Below are 15,653 nucleotides of genomic sequence, written 5' to 3' on the forward strand. Positions count from 1 at the left end.
CAAAACTACTCGCGGCTGATTTTATTTAACAAGTTTACACCCTGAGTGGTTAGCTAACTATGTACTTGTACTAAAAAAGAATAATAATGAATGGAGGATGTGTGTGGATTATACTGATCTCAATAAACATTGCCCGAAGGACCACTTCGCGCTCCTACGCATCGACAAAGTGATCAAGTCCATGGTTGGCTGCGTCTTGCTCTCCTTCCTCGACTACTACTTAGGCTATCATTAGATAGCTCTCAAGGAGAAGAACTAGATCAAAACGGCATTCATCACCCCGTTTGGAGCATATACTTATACTACATTATCATTCGGGTTGAAGAATGCATGAGCCACCTATCAACGGGCCATCCAATTGTGCCTTGCGGACCAGCTACACCGCAACGTTGAATCTTACGTGGATGATGTGGTCATCAAGACCAGATCCCACAACAAGTTCATCACTAATCTCGAGGAGACTTTCAACAGCTTGCGACGATTTTAATGGAAGCTCAACCCGACAAAGTGCATCTTTGGCATGGCTCAAGGCAAACTACTCGGGTTCATTGTTAGTCATCGCGGGATCGAAGCAAATCCAGAGAAGATTAACGCCATCACAACCATGGATGGATGCTCCAAAGACGATCAAGGACGTCCAGAAGCTCATTGGCTGCATGGCAGCTTTGAACCGATTCATCTCCCGACTTGGAGAAAGGGAACTACCCTTCTTCAAGTTGCTCAAGCACCACGATAAGTTCAAGTGTACCGTGGAGGCAAATCAGGTGCTACAAGATCTCAAACACCACTTGCAGTCGCCACCCATCCTGATAGCTCCCCAACTAGATGAGAACCTGCTACTCTACATCGCCGCGACTACTCACATCATCAGCACGAAAATCGTGGTGGAACAACAAGAAGAAGGCCACGCCTTTGGGGTGCAGCGACCAGTTTACTTCATCAGTGAAGTCCTCTCTGAATCTAAGGTTTATTACCCAACGATTCAGAACATACTTTACGGTATACTCATCATTCTCAAGAAGCTTCGCCATTATTTCGATGCATACAACATCCTGGTGGTCTTCGACTTCCTATTGGTGGATATCCTCCACAATCGGGACGCCACCGGGCGCATCTCCAAGTGGGCAGTGGAGCTGGGAGCCTTTACACTCGACTTCAAGCCCCAGACAACCATCAAGTCGCAGTCACTAGTCGATTTCATGGCGAAGTGGCGCGAAAACCAAGTGGAAGCCCCAACCAACCAGCCGAAGAATACTTTGACGGTTCACTCAAGCTCGGTGGCGGTGGTACAGGAGTACTTTTCATCAGCCCGAGAGGAGAACAACTCAAGTACGTGTTTCAAATACTATTCGAGGTCTCCAACAACGAGACCGAGTATGAGGCTTTGTTGCACGGGCTACGCCAGACAATCTCCCTGGGCATTAAGCAACTACTCGTCTATGGCGACTCCTTACCGGTGGTACAATAAGTCAATAAGGAGTGGGACATCAACAAGGACACCATGGACGCTTACATCATGGAAATGCGCAAGCTCGAGAAGAAGTTCTCGGGGCTGGAAATTCACCATGTGGTTCGCGACAATAATGTGGGCGCGGACGTGCTTTCCAAACTGAGTTCTCATCGAGCTAACATCCCACCGGGAGTTTTTGTTCATGAGTTACCTCACCCTTCCATCAGGGCACCAGAATCAAGTTTCATCGCTCAGGGTACCAAGGAACCCGATCGAAAGGTCTTGATAATCGAGGTCGACTGGAGGGTGGCCTTCATCGACTACATCCAGGAGTACAAACTACCCTCCGGTGTCAACCCAAAAAGTGCTGAATCTACTCGCATCCTACGGCGTAGCAAAGGGTATGCTCTAGTCGGGGGCAATCTGTACAAGCGTGGATCAGCATTAGGCATACTCATGAAGTGTGTCAGCAAAGAGGAGGGCAAAGAGATACTCCAAGAGATTCGCGAAGGCATGTTCGGGAACCATGCGGCTTCTCGCACACTAGTCGGCAAGGCATTTCGATCTGGTTTCTACTGGCCGACTGCTTTGGCAGATGCCGAAGTACTCATTCGCGGGTGCACCAACAGCCAATTCTTTGGCAAATAGCCTCATGTTCTGGCTCATAATCTTATCACCATACCATCTTCATGGCCGTTTGCATGCCGGGGCCTGGAGATGATAGGACCCTTCACAACTGCGCTAGGAGGTTTCACACACGTGTCGGTGGCTATTGACAAGTTTACCAAGTGAATTGAGTAGAAGCCTATCGCAATGCTCAATGCAGATCAAGTGGTTACTTTTATCTGCGATATCTTACACCGTCTTGGTTTTCCCAACACCATCATCACAGATTTGGGATCCAATTTCCACTCGCATGAGTTCCGGAGCTTCTGTGAACGCAGCTCTATTGAAGTCAAATATGTTTCGGTGGCTCATCCGCGGGCCAATGGCCAAGTAGAGCGCACCAACAGCTTGATTTTTGATGGACTGAAGAAAAGACTTTATGACGAGAACAGCAAAAAGGGAGGCAAGTGGATCAATGAGATCTCATTGGTAGTCTGGGGGCTTCTCACACAACTAAGCAAAGCCAAAGGCCAGTCACCTTTCTTTCTCATATACGGGTCTGAAGCCATATTACCAGCTGATGTGATATGGAAGTCTTCACGATTGGCGATGTTTAAAGAAGACGAGGCTAACACCGCAAGACATCTTGAGCTTGACTCAGCGAAATCTGATGCAATGCATTGTTGCAGTAGACCCGTTACTTACAAGGAGTTCGTTGTTACCACGACAGAAATATTTAACGACGCTCTTTAAATGTTGAAGATATGGTTCTTCGACGAATCCAGGATGATACTAGTCTACACAAGCTTAACCTACAATGGGAAGGATCTTTCATGTGCACAAGGTTATTGGCATGGATCTTATCGCTTATAGTACCCGGATGACCAGGAGGTACCAAACTCTTGGAATATTGAACATCTACGATATTTTTATTCTTGATCACCTGGGGACATCTTCTATCGGTGTCTGGAGATTGATACTTCCAGTACAACCCTATTTTACCAGTTTACGACTGGTATTATGTGCAAGTTGGCTGATGGGGCTGCTCTCGTACTTCCAATAACTAATTACTGGTTCCCGACTAGTTTCTTAGGTTACTGAAAAGGGGCCTTGTGCTCATACCTCCAGTACAACGCCGCTTTACTGGTTTACGACTGGTACTACACGCAAGTTAGCTAAAGGGACCTCGCTCCCTTATTTTCCAGTAACATATTACTTATTTTTGACTTATATACTATGTTATTGAAGGGGTCTCGCATCCATAATAAGAAGTTTACTAGTTTACGACTACCTCTGCACATGTTCAACTATTTCGACTACTTGTTTTGACTATAACCCTAGTCAGGATCAACTTCGACTAGATGTATTCGTCGACTGCTCCAGCTCTAGCGGCTACTTGCTCAATGCCTAAAATCGGGGGCTAGCGCCACCGTTCTGCTATGACTACTTTATGCTCATCATCTGGTTCCTGACTCGGGGGCTTGATGCGACAAGGCACTCAACGTGCCTCAAGGGACAACTCTCATGCTTACCCGCTGGACGCTGCACAATTACTCAGCAATGTCCGATCCAAGAGGCCTTTTAAGATTTGTCTTGGGTATAGGTTTGTTAACCATTATTTTATTGATTTTATTTCGAAATAAGGGGTTTGTTCAAAATGTTACCCAGATGTCTTATTTAGTTATTGGATCAGGGCATAAAGATTGGTTTGAGAGGTAATTTTGGGTGTTTGTTGGGGATGTTGTTTGTTTTACCATTTTTTAAAAGAACTTATTCCGAAAGAAGAGGTTTTCAAATTTACTACACCAATTTACCCATGTTTACTATCAAATTTTTGCCGTCATATATTGCATGCCACGACTCTTTGGACCCTTTATTTCAAAACTTGAGGATTTGAATTCAAGGCTCGGAGGCTACGGAACACGTGTCATCAGTGACTTATTTTTCAAATTTGTTGGAAGATAAGGACAAAAGACTCAAGATTAAATTGATCCTCAGCCTGATTCTATGAGTCAATCTAAGGCTCGGGGGCTACTCCATATGGAGTGCGAGTTTAATCGCACCCTATATAAAAAAGACTAAACAACTATTCGGGGCATAAGCACCTCACAGCCTCGACGCAGCCAACAAAGTACTCGGAGGACATCTTCAAGATGAAGTTCGGGAGAACTCGAGGACGCCTTCAGAAGTACTCGGAGGCCTGCGGTACTCGGCTATGAAGAGCTCGGGGGCTTGTCAGACCCGGGTGTATGGGACTGTACACGTGGCACACTTCTCCTAGGATACGGGATGGGGCATGGCCCACGCCCTACATCTGTTGTAAGTACTCGTAATGCAATAGGATTATTTGTACAGTAGTTAGACTAGTCAAACACGGTAGTAAACTACCCGAGAAGTATTCGGGTAGGACTCCTAGGGTTGTATCCGACTAGGATTTCTATGTAAATCTGTCCCCCAAGACTATATAAGGGCGGATAGAGACCCCCTCGGGGACAATCATAATCAATGGCAATCCAAATCAAGGGTATTACGCTCTCGGCGGACCGAACCTGTTTAAAACCTTGCATTCCTTTGCACCTTCGAATCCTGATTTCGGCGACACCCTACCAAAAACTCACCACCTCAGGAGTATCTCTCGGTGGGCGTGACGATAAAACACCGACAGCAGAGGGAGGGAGGTTGCAAGGTTGGAGAAACTGTCAAGCAGAAGAGATAAGGTAAGAGAGTTGAAGAAAAGAAAATGATCAATAATAGCTTATTTGGTGGTTGACCACCAAATAGCATCCCCATCAAATAAACTTCCCGGCCGCTCTCTCTGTTCAGACAAATCAACATTTACTAGAGCGGGTGCCAGCCTGTTCACATCGGGTACTTGATTGGTTATGTATTATGTGCTGTCGGCAGGACGCGGCCCGGACTAAAAGGAAGAAAAACCAACCGTATGTCGCCATCTCAGTGGTGAGAAGGCTCGTTCGCGTGGCACTGCCGGTCGACTTCGTGTAAGGTTCTGTGTTGCAGATCCCGTGCCTCACGGAACAGGAGATCTACAATAGCCTTTTCAATGTGCAACCTGAACCTGGGTGGTGCTTGCGTCTCACCGGAGCCGAGGATGATCCTTTGCCAAGACAAATCAAAACCAGTTCCTGCGTTTTCACGCTGGGCGCCAGAGGCCAGGGAAAATGACACAATCTTTACCATGCAGGTAAACTTGTACCAGTAGCATTTGACTTTTCGGTCGGTTCATCGGCGCGGTGGCATCCGCCGAGATGCGATCGGGCTGCAGAGGCTGCAGGGCGATGCCGATTCAGCACCGTCCGTTTCGAGGCATCGCGCCGCGTGGGGCTCCTCGCCGAACCTTCCCTTTCTTCCTCCTCCCGATTTCCCAAATTCCCCTCGCCGCACATCGAATTCACGGAACCCCAAAGCTTCGTACCCAACCTTCGCGGCTCATCAGGCACCGACGCGGGATATCGCAAAGTCTCACGTACCCGGACGGCAAGGACCCCACCCTGCCGGTGCGGATTCCACGCGGCCCTGCACGTGGTGCCCACGCCGCGGGCCGGCCGCCGTGTGCGTGCCCCGGGTCCTGCTCCGCTTGATATAAACGCGGCCACCACTTTCCTCCACCTACAGATATTTCCCAGCCATCCTGCCGCGGTTCACCACCACCACCAACACCACGATCCAGGAAAGAATCGAAGAGGAGAGCGGAGCCATGGCGAGCGAGCACGCGGAGCCGAAGCAGAAGCAGAGCCTGATGGACAAGGCCAAGGGGTTCGTGGCGGACAAGATCGCGCACATCCCCAAGCCGGAGGCGTCGCTCGACAGCGTCTCCTTCAAGAGCATGAGCCGCGAGTGCATCACCCTGCACAGCAGCGTCAACGTCTCCAACCCCTACGACCACCGCCTCCCCATCTGCGAGGTCACCTACACCCTCAAGTGCGCCGGCAAGTAAGCCTCCGATTCCTTCTCTGCTCCGCTCCCTCCATTCGGGCCTCTTCCTTTCTTTCCTCCTTACTGCAACAATGGTTGCTGATCGCTGAATCGATCGTCCGCGCAAGGGTTGTGGCGTCCGGCACCATACCCGACCCCGGCTGGATCGCCGCCAGCGACACCACCAAGCTGGAGATCCCGGCCAAGGTGCCCTACGACTTCCTCATCTCGCTCATGAAGGACGTGGGCAGAGACTGGGACATCGACTACGAGCTCCAGGTCGGGCTCACCATCGACCTCCCCATCATCGGAAACTTCACCATGCCGCTCTCCACCAGCGGCGAGTTTAAGCTCCCAACCCTCAAGGACATGTTCTAATAATTCATTAGCTTCTGTGGCATCGACCGCCACCAATGTAACTCTGTGATCTGATCCCCCACGGCTGTATGAATCCTACTATCTTTCTTGCAAATAAAGGCAGATCCTCTGGTTCAATTCTACTACATACTGCTACGGCATACCAGTATCAGCTGAACTGAACATCTGTTTCTGAATGCATGCCTAATGGTTGCAATAAAGAGCTAGATGCCTGAATTTCAGGTGTCAATGGAAAATTGTGGTGCTGTGCTGTTTTCGGAAGGAATTTATTCTTGTCGATGCTCTTGATTGAATCTCTCTGCAAGCATGGCCATCATAGTATCAAATTAGCAATGGAGGGACCGGGAGGTCTTGGTTACCGTACGCAACTTGTTTTTGTAGATGAAGATAAAGGTAGTCTTTATTCTCTATTGAGGCATGCACTCAACTATCTTTATTTATTATTTATTGTATTAGAGTTTATGCCCGTGTGTTGCTATGGGCAGAAAAAAAATTCTACTGGATCACAAAAAGCTATCCCGAAATATTGAAAATTATGTAACCACATTGTATGAAAATAATTCATTCAAATTATATGATAAAAGGAGATAATTTACCAAAAAATATAGAATTGGTTTACTGAAATTAAAAATCACGTATTAAAGCAAACAAACACCATAGCATGCGGTGACTATGTCCCATAGGTATAGAATAACCTTCTGAATGGAGATCGCGGGCAATCCAACTGGTGAAGTTGTAGGGATCGGTGCAGAGGTCGTTTTCACGGCAGTGAGGGAAGGAGAGAAGCTTGCGAGGTCGGCGTGGATGGATCTGCAACGACGTGCTCGTCTCTTCTTCCACGATGGGGTATACGACTTTTGTCCCTTCCTGCTGAATCATGACTAAATATATAGAAGTTGCCCGGCAACCCTTGTGTAAGCCCCTCGGTATCCTATCAGCAAGATGGAAACCTACAAAACACAGGAACCATCAGCAAAACCAAAACCCTAAACGATAGCGAATCGTAAATTAAATGACACGGCACTGTTAGAGCGCGGTGCCAACCCATACCCATTGGCTGTTCAGGCATGGTAGTAACGCGGTCGCCGGATGCATTAGTATTAGAGCCATTAATATTAAAATCCTGTGACTACCATCTGCATAGAATTTAAACGGTTTTCAGATGTCAAAAAAATATGATGGACACGTTCACTCCAACGGGGGCAAACCTGGGTCATTTTCCTTATTGTTTGCATCACACTTATTTCTTTTGTAAGCCTCTTGTCGTTTCCTGTTCCTTTCCTCTCTTTGTTCAGATGTCATTGAGGCAGAACGGACTCTCTCACGTTCTCTTCTAAGATCGCGCGGTTGTTCAGAGGCTGAATCAACAAAATTTGTACGATGAGGAGAGTAACCGTAAAGCACGTCATCAATGCACAGAACTGAAAGAAAATAATAATACCTTTGGTATTGGTGACAGAGTCCATCTACTGGCACATGGTGGCCGGAACTGAAAAAAAAAAGAATATATCCATAAAAAAGAGGCAATCAAAAGGGAAACTAACTCTAGTAATCTGCAGTCGTGATCTAGATATAAGACCATGACAACCTTCAGCATGAGCATTCTCACCTTTTCCTTGTTAGATACATTTGAGAAGTTGACAAGACAAATAGATGGTATTAATTATATGATTATAATGTGCATTCCTCATTTCAACGGTTAGTAGATTATGACAAATGGAACTATTGTAACAACATTAGACAACAGCATTAGACAGTAACATACCAGACTATGCTAGGCAATTAGTATAATTGAAGTTGTCACATGAGTACAAGCATATCATGGTATTGCATGTTGTCAAACTCATTTGCATACAGGCCAGATTCTTCTGGTAAATCACTAACCAAGTACCGGAACTTAATGCAAGTTTGCACCACAGATCCAATCTCTTTGAGCTCAGAAACTATAACACTGTCATGGTCTGACAAAGAGTCTTATTGCTAAAAATTTGTTGATGTCAATACAGTTGGGACAGATCTTAAGAAAGAGATAATCTCTTACTAAAAGATCCAAAAAATGAGAACACGGTTACATATCTAAAAGATCAATATACTGTAACTTATGCCGATGGAAAATTTGATGGTCATACAAGAATTATTCATTACAAAAAATTCTTGGTATGTTCTTACCAAGAAATCCTATATCTAATTGAAGGAGTCTCAGTTGCGAAGGTTCAGTCATTTACTATTTTAGATTATTGATATAAGGATCACCAGGCAGTTCCCAGTACACCTTTTCAAAACCAAATAACAAACGGGAAAGAATCGTATGATGAGAGGTCTTTAGAAAAGAGATCACGTTCCTACCACCCAGTTTTCATTTTAGAACGCATCTCCATGAGTATAATGCCAAGGAAAGAATTCTGGCAAGGTTAAAGCAGCTAAGTGGAAGACCTGTTTGTACTCAACTATTTGTTTGGGAAGCATCCCAACTGCTTAATTCAGAGGACATCGTTCTGAAGTCTTGCTTTTCTTCTTTTGAATGGAATTGACTCGAAACTCCATCTATCTTCTGAGCAGCAAGAGGAAGATCTGCTTGTGCTTAACAATTCATTTAGAAAACACCCCGCAACTTAACTCGGAGAACATTATTTCAAACTCCCTTTTTGTTTCCCTTTTGAAAAGGATTACCCAAGAACTCCATCCATCATCTCCGGACTGAACACAAAAAACTAAAATATCTGGAGGCTCCTGTGAGGTTCACTCTCACAAAACATAACTCAAATTTCTGAACTTCAAACTACCATTTAACAGTAGATTTAGCAGACCAGTAATCATCGTGACTCAATATGAGGTGAATTATAAAAACTTTGTGAGAGGGAACCTACCTTTTTCTTGACCTTACCACCAGGCAGGCGTTTCACCTCTTCAGGCTTAGGCGCAGAAGCATCCCCTGGAACAGCAAAGCAGCACATGTAGATTAGAGATCAAATTTTCAACCTTCGAGAGGTTCACATCTCTAGAATTAACAACTCAAGACGGGCAGGAGACTACACAACCTGCAGCGCTGCTGGTGGAGCCGTTCCAGATCCCCACGTCCTAGTGGCGCTCCCCGACCATCTCCACGTCCTTGCCGCCACCGCCGCTGCGCGCCCGACCAGATCAACCGCAGATTATATTAGGTCGCACCAGAGACAGTGGATAGCGCGAAGGGGGGAGGAACGCTGCGGCACGGACCGGACGAGGATGAGGCGATGAGCTAGTCCGGGTAGACCCCGGCTCAGGGATGCGGCGGTGGCCCATGCACCGCAGAGTGTGGGCGGGGTGGGCGCCGCGGTTGGGTCAGCGTAGGGCTAGGGTTGGGGGCGGAGGAGGAAGGGCCGCGCGGGGCGGTGGCGGCGGCGAAGAGGAAGGATGGCTGCAGCGCGGCGGGGACAGCGGCGGCGACTCAGGCGGGGCATAGGCGAGCTGGACGTGGCGTGGACGGCGGTGTCTACCTGAGGTGGCGCAGCTGCAACCCGGCGTCGATCGAGGCGGTGTGGAGGCAATGCAGGGCAGCTGGACGTGGGCGCTGGATGTACGGGATGGTAGACATTTCGATCGGACGACTAAGGTTGTCGCATGGCAGAATGAACAAACCAGTTGGGGTAAAGGTCGCACCAAAAAATTGTCCCCCAATTGATTTTTTAGAGGTAGAGAAGTTTCAGCCATTGGCCATAAGCAACGTGCCAGCAAATAGCAAAATGTTCACAAAGTCCAAATGAAATGCCTAAGCACAAAGCCTATAATAAACACCCATCTACAAGCAGTGAAGGGCTCAATAACCATTATTTCCGAAGCTCGGTAATATTCATTCACGCATGCATATTATTGCCTGCATATATTTACAAAATTGGCACTAATTCATTACTGAACCTGGAATATCAAAAATAAATCAAGCTCTTTTGAAAATTTATTGGAAAAGGTTGGGAAACATATTTTTCTTAAAATGGATTCATGTCTGTAGGTTGATCAATATTAAGATAAGGAAGAGCTCAGGTTAAGATAACTAGCCGTACTTTCTCTTCAAATTTTTAGACCTCAAAACTCAATGAAGTCAAGCACATGCATGTGCCAGCGTCTCCGACCGGGGTACCTGGACGTGCCACATGCAATAGACGCGAGGTCACGTAAGTGATGGACACAAACCGTGGCCTCAAAGCCCCACGATAGAAGTTCCACGACAAGACGAACTTCCTAAGGCCTCATTTGCAACGTCAATAAAAAGGATAGAGCATCCGATTGATCGAACGTTCCGTCCACCATACAAAGCAGCGCTCCTATCTTACGGATAAAATCATCCGCGCCGTCTCCCCCTACACCTCCTATTTCCAGCGCATGCGCCACCTCACCGCCCACTTCGCTTTGCCACTGCGCGCTCCCACTCCCCACCGATGCGCCCGCATAGGCGGCGAGAAGGGCGGCGGTGGAGGCTATCGGTGGCCGCCGGGAAGAGCACGGCGGTGCTCGTGCACCTGTGCCCAGCGCACGCGGTTCTTGGCGACCGTGGCACTCCTGCTCCCCACCAACTGCGCGGTGCTCGCGCTCCGCTCCGACGGCGAGGTGCTCCGGCGAGAAGGACGACGACACATCGAGCGGGATGGAGAAGAAGACGCTGCTCCCTCTACTCCCTTCGCCTTTCATGGGGCCCTCACTCGCCGTCGCGACCTCCTCGCTCCCCTCTAGGCAGCGGGGCAGCAGACGGGGCGCGCGGGGGGGGGGGGGGTGTCCCCCACGCTTTCTCCCGCGCCGATCGCCACTCTCCCGCCAGGGGGCGAGCCATGCTAGCCGTCGGATGAGCTCCGGGCGGCGGCCATGGCGGGCAGCTCCGGGAGGTTGCAGAGAAGGAGCGAAAGCTCTGGCAGGGGTAGCACCGGATCGTGATGTTGCAATAGGTATCCCATGTCGTTGCAGTAGAGATTTTAGGATGTTGCAATGGGTACCTCATGGTGTTGCAGTAGAGATTTTTGAATGTTGCAAGTGCTGTAGATATGTGCGAATGTTGCAATAGTCAATTTTTGGTATTTCATCTATTAATCTTTGATGTTGCGGTGTATGTGTTTTAATGTTTCACTTTGCTCTATCTCAACCTATCATATTGTAATTTTTGTTTATGAATATTGCATGAAACATGCGTTCGATGTTGTGATAGGAATTTTTTTCTCAGAATACGATGTTTACATTCAACTATTCTTTTCGTATTTTTTCAATGTTGCAATCTTACAATTTTTTTATATTTTAGATATTTTGTTTCGATGTTGCAGTGGAGCGTCCAATCCATCGGATGTCCAGGCGCTAGCAATGCCTCATTTGCAAAGGTATTGAAGGGGATTAGATAGGATTGGGAGGGATTAAATCCCCAACGAGTTAAAATCTCCTCCTATCCTTTCCAATCCCCCTCCACCCCCTTGTGGAGGGAATTAACCGAATAAGATTTAAGGATAGACGAGGTCAAGATCCCCAGGGGCCTGTGGGAAGCTCCACGGGCCATGCCATGTGGCATGACACACCTCCACCATGCAAGGAAAGACCTTACCACTGGACAAGATGGGAAACTTCTTAAGGTATTGCCACTAGGCGGGTTGTGCTTTCCTAATGGGTATAGGCATGCACATCGCAGGTCAATTTTGGGAGATGGTGTATGTTCGCCTAGGTAATACTCGGATTGCATTAATTGTGAGGGGATAAGAGAGGCACACCTAAGATCACGCACACCACCATCACTTGCTCTCATTTTGTTACTGCCCGTCGCTTCGGAGCTGGGCACGCTTCCAAAAGGAGCTAGGCGGGCGCGGGCCTTGAGCATCCTAGACCATGTAAGACGATATTGGCGGTTGTAGGTCCCCAGCCCTAGGTGTGAAGGGGATGAAATGATGCCTCTACAAGTGATAGGTCTTGGCCTCTTGCGTAGGGATCCCTATGCAAAGGATGCTAGTTATTGATATAGAAATTACACTATTTATTTGTCCGAATCTGTACAAAGCTTTATCCTATGTGCTAACATCGTGTACAAATCTTTATCCTATGTGCTACCATCGAGCTCTAGGTCCGGCGTATAGCCCCATAGGCCATAGACTGATAGGTGGAGAAGCTCGCAGGCATGGATGAAAATAAAAATCAAAAGTGGAAGAAGGCCAGCAACCAATGAGTTTGAATCCAATATTGAAATATTCGTGTGCGGGAAGTGAGGCAAAACGATGCCCGATTGGAGTAGCTAGACTATTTTCCTTTTACATGGCGCTGGTTCTACGATTTCACTTAATGATAAATGGTGCCACTGGGTTAATCTTAAACATATTTTGATTTGACTACAGCTTTTATTGTTCTGAACCATGGAGCAGTGCAAGAGTAGATCAGAACTGATGGTCCAATTCTTAAAGAATCTACTACGCCTTATATTTTTGGAACGGACTATAGGATAACGGATAACCCGTGTCATTTCAGACATGCATCCAAGTGGCGTCATCTTAACCAACAGGAAGTGACACACGAGGCGTTTTCCTTGAGATGTCGTCATGTCCATGAACCCTGACAAACAATGGATACATCAAGGCCGTCGTGCGTGTATAAAGTATCCATCCTTTCATCAAGCTAGAGATGTCGCCAGACACACTGACTGTAATGTAACACGGTCAACTGTACGCAGCACAGTTTTTCGTCTAGGTGCGTCGCATCACCAAGACACCAACCTCTCTTGATCGAAGAAGGAAGAATCGGAGACAGTTTGCAGTCAATGATCAGTTGCCCTGCTTGCTCCCAACTACAGCGACACCCGGCGCTCAAGAACGCCGTCGTCGTCCTCCAACAACCGATCGAAGTCGTCATCGAACGGCGCCAGGAAGTCATCCAACGGATATTCGTCCATCGCCATGTCGACCAGCTGCCACGGCGGCTCGTTCTCGTCGTCCGCCGTCTCTGCGCCGCCTCCGTCCGCGGCCGTGGAGGACGCGTCGGCGCTGTCCTCCTCGCGCCTGCCGCACGCCTCGTCCGACGCGCCGTGGGACGCCTGGCAGCCGCCATCGGGGGACGCCGGGCGGTGCCGCGTGGTGCCGGCCAGCGCGTTGAGCATCGTCGGCACCGCGTGGCAGTGCTCGGCGATGTACGTGACGACGAGCACCCCGGGCTTGGCCGGGCTGCGCTCCACCAGCTTCCGCGCCATGCACGCCTTGAGGCTGCTGCACTTGTAGTACCCCCTGAAGACACGAGCGCAGGATTTGCAGAACCAGATGGTCAATCGGCTGTGCAGAGAAGTACATGGAGGTACTTGGACGAGAAGGGTGGAACGTGGGAGGTCACGTACCGTGGGTACGGCGAGCCCTTGATGGGCTTCTGGCCGTACTTGCGCCATGCCCACAGGTCCGTGGACACGCCGCCGTCGGCCACCGGCACCTCGCACACGACCTTCTTCATCTGGCTCTTCTTGCTGCACCAAATCAGTAGTTGCGTCGAGGTCAGTTAGCATCAGTTCATGGAAAGTTGGAAACAAATCATCGTCATGAGCATGCTAATAAGCTGCAAAAATTCTCTACCTTCGTTTTGGCCTGGGAGTGCGGACGCTCGGCTTGCGGCCGGGCTGCTTCCTCGGCTGCATAAGCTGCTGCCCGGACGTCGAGGCGGCCGGGAAAGAGATGAGCACCTCGTGGTCGAGCGCAGCCCCGCGCTCACTGGACGGCGTGATCGAGAACGGCGCCCGCGGGAGCTCGTGGTCCAAGCCCAAGTAGTCCAGCTCCCGCAACGCCGCCGCCGGGCGCACCGGTCTCCCGACGAGGAACTCCGGGGCCGCCGCCGCACGGCCGACGACGTTGCTGATTATTCCACTTCGAGCCTCCTCCGGCCGCGGCGGCGGCGGCGCTGCTTCCGAGCTACCATCGCTGCCACACGCGGCCGTGCCGCAGCTCCGCACGACGGCCTGCAGATCCCAGTCGTTGGTGGAGCACTCCATGACGACGCAGCTCGAGGATCGATCGCGTTCGTGTACGAAGGTGGAGGTGGAACGAGGGGCTCATATGGCGGGGCCGGAGGCGTGGTTGACTTTGGCTATGTATGTATGGGTGTGTGTGTCAGTACGCGGCTGCATATATAGCCGCTCTAGTGGGGCAGGCAGCGCAATGGACCGAGGCTGTAAAAAGTCAAAGAGAACGGCCGGTCACCGGCTAGTGGTGGGCACGAAGATCGCCGGCGATTGCTCAGTGCACTCGCCGGGGGCCGGATCAGCCGGATAAAAAAGCACCATCACGTCAGGGATCCGCACGCAAACCAGTCTGGCCGGCCGAGCTAATCTATCCCGTGCTCACGTGTAGTATACCGATCGCGTGGCAGCCGCAAGACATCTTGCCCTCCCGTGTTGTTTTCGTTTGACTTTGCTCCAAATGTCAAACGAGAGAGAGAGAGAGAGAGAGAGAGATCTAATAAGGTCAGAACCAGGCCAGGGAAGGAAAAGAAAAACATGTGCTACACCTGGCAGGTGGATGGACTGCAGAATAAACCTGGAATCATGCTTCCGGCTCGAGTTTGTTTACGCGCAAATAGCAAAATTGACATGCTAACAGCGAGTTTATTAGTGCTACTACTTCCTTCTCCTGGGTCGTGAATCCATTTGTTATTCGTTTGACTTTCCCAAACGTCAACCGACGGAGGAGAGATCGAGAACCATAAGCTGAAGCAACCAATGTCCTGTCACCCTCGCGTAGTACACTAGTACAGATCGGGAATCTTTTGAGCTAGCAGAGCATGTGTGCCGGCTGGGACTCCAGCACCGGGGCTCTGGGAGAAAGAGAACTGGAACGAAGTGGCTGTCCATGGCCATGGATGGGGATCCGTGGCGCAAGATTGCGCGTGCGCTTTGCGCTTTTCCGGCAGTGGGGTGCACCCGGAGCACACGCCGCTGGTTCTGCCGTGGCCCGTGGCGACTACTTGGCGCGCGCGTCAGTGGCTCAGTGCGCGGGGTGGGCACCGCCCGCCGGCCCCGGACGCCGGCGGGTGGTGGTGACGGATTGGGTCGGGCTCCTCGAACTGTCCATTCGGAATAAGTCCACGCGCACGCCACGGCGCCATCGAGCTCGCGGATAGATGGGGGACCCTGCCCGTGCATGCATGTGGAGGTGTAGCACTGCGGCAGGATCTCTCAGGTTTTCTCAGAAAGAAGCGGCGGGAGATACATACTATAGTACAATGCAATGGAAGAGCGGACGAGCATAGAGCTGCCGTTGTGTTGCCGACCTCAGTGTACCGATCGATTGTGTACGTCTTGCTTCGGTCACGTGTGTGT

General features: G+C 49.6%; 2 protein-coding genes and 1 long non-coding RNA gene across 3 annotated transcripts; 1 reads left to right on the forward strand and 2 right to left on the reverse strand.

Annotated features, from left to right (window-relative positions):
• Positions 1 to 5,660: 5,660 nt before the first annotated feature.
• Positions 5,661 to 6,492, forward strand: LOC112887345 (late embryogenesis abundant protein Lea14-A-like). The gene is made up of 2 exons (XM_025953489.1): positions 5,661 to 6,007; positions 6,118 to 6,492. Exons 1-2 carry the CDS (start codon positions 5,772 to 5,774, stop codon positions 6,365 to 6,367), a joined length of 486 nt encoding a protein of 161 aa, XP_025809274.1. The 5' UTR covers positions 5,661 to 5,771; the 3' UTR covers positions 6,368 to 6,492.
• Positions 6,493 to 7,396: 904 nt separating this feature from the next.
• On the reverse strand, positions 7,397 to 9,610 carry LOC112887346. Its single transcript, XR_003227550.1, has 5 exons — positions 9,406 to 9,610; positions 9,235 to 9,299; positions 7,809 to 7,856; positions 7,576 to 7,725; positions 7,397 to 7,503 (listed from the first exon to the last, which is right to left on the reverse strand). It is a non-coding gene; the product is annotated as an uncharacterized LOC112887346 (long non-coding RNA).
• A 3,277-nt stretch (positions 9,611 to 12,887) lies between these two features.
• On the reverse strand, positions 12,888 to 14,529 carry LOC112887344 (WRKY transcription factor 22-like). The gene is made up of 3 exons (XM_025953488.1): positions 13,915 to 14,529; positions 13,686 to 13,808; positions 12,888 to 13,578 (listed from the first exon to the last, which is right to left on the reverse strand). Exons 1-3 carry the CDS (start codon positions 14,325 to 14,327, stop codon positions 13,146 to 13,148), a joined length of 969 nt encoding a protein of 322 aa, XP_025809273.1. The 5' UTR covers positions 14,328 to 14,529; the 3' UTR covers positions 12,888 to 13,145.
• Positions 14,530 to 15,653: the final 1,124 nt, after the last annotated feature.

Source organism: Panicum hallii, chromosome 3 (assembly GCF_002211085.1).
Source record: "Panicum hallii strain FIL2 chromosome 3, PHallii_v3.1, whole genome shotgun sequence".
Lineage (NCBI taxonomy): Eukaryota > Viridiplantae > Streptophyta > Magnoliopsida > Poales > Poaceae > Panicum > Panicum hallii.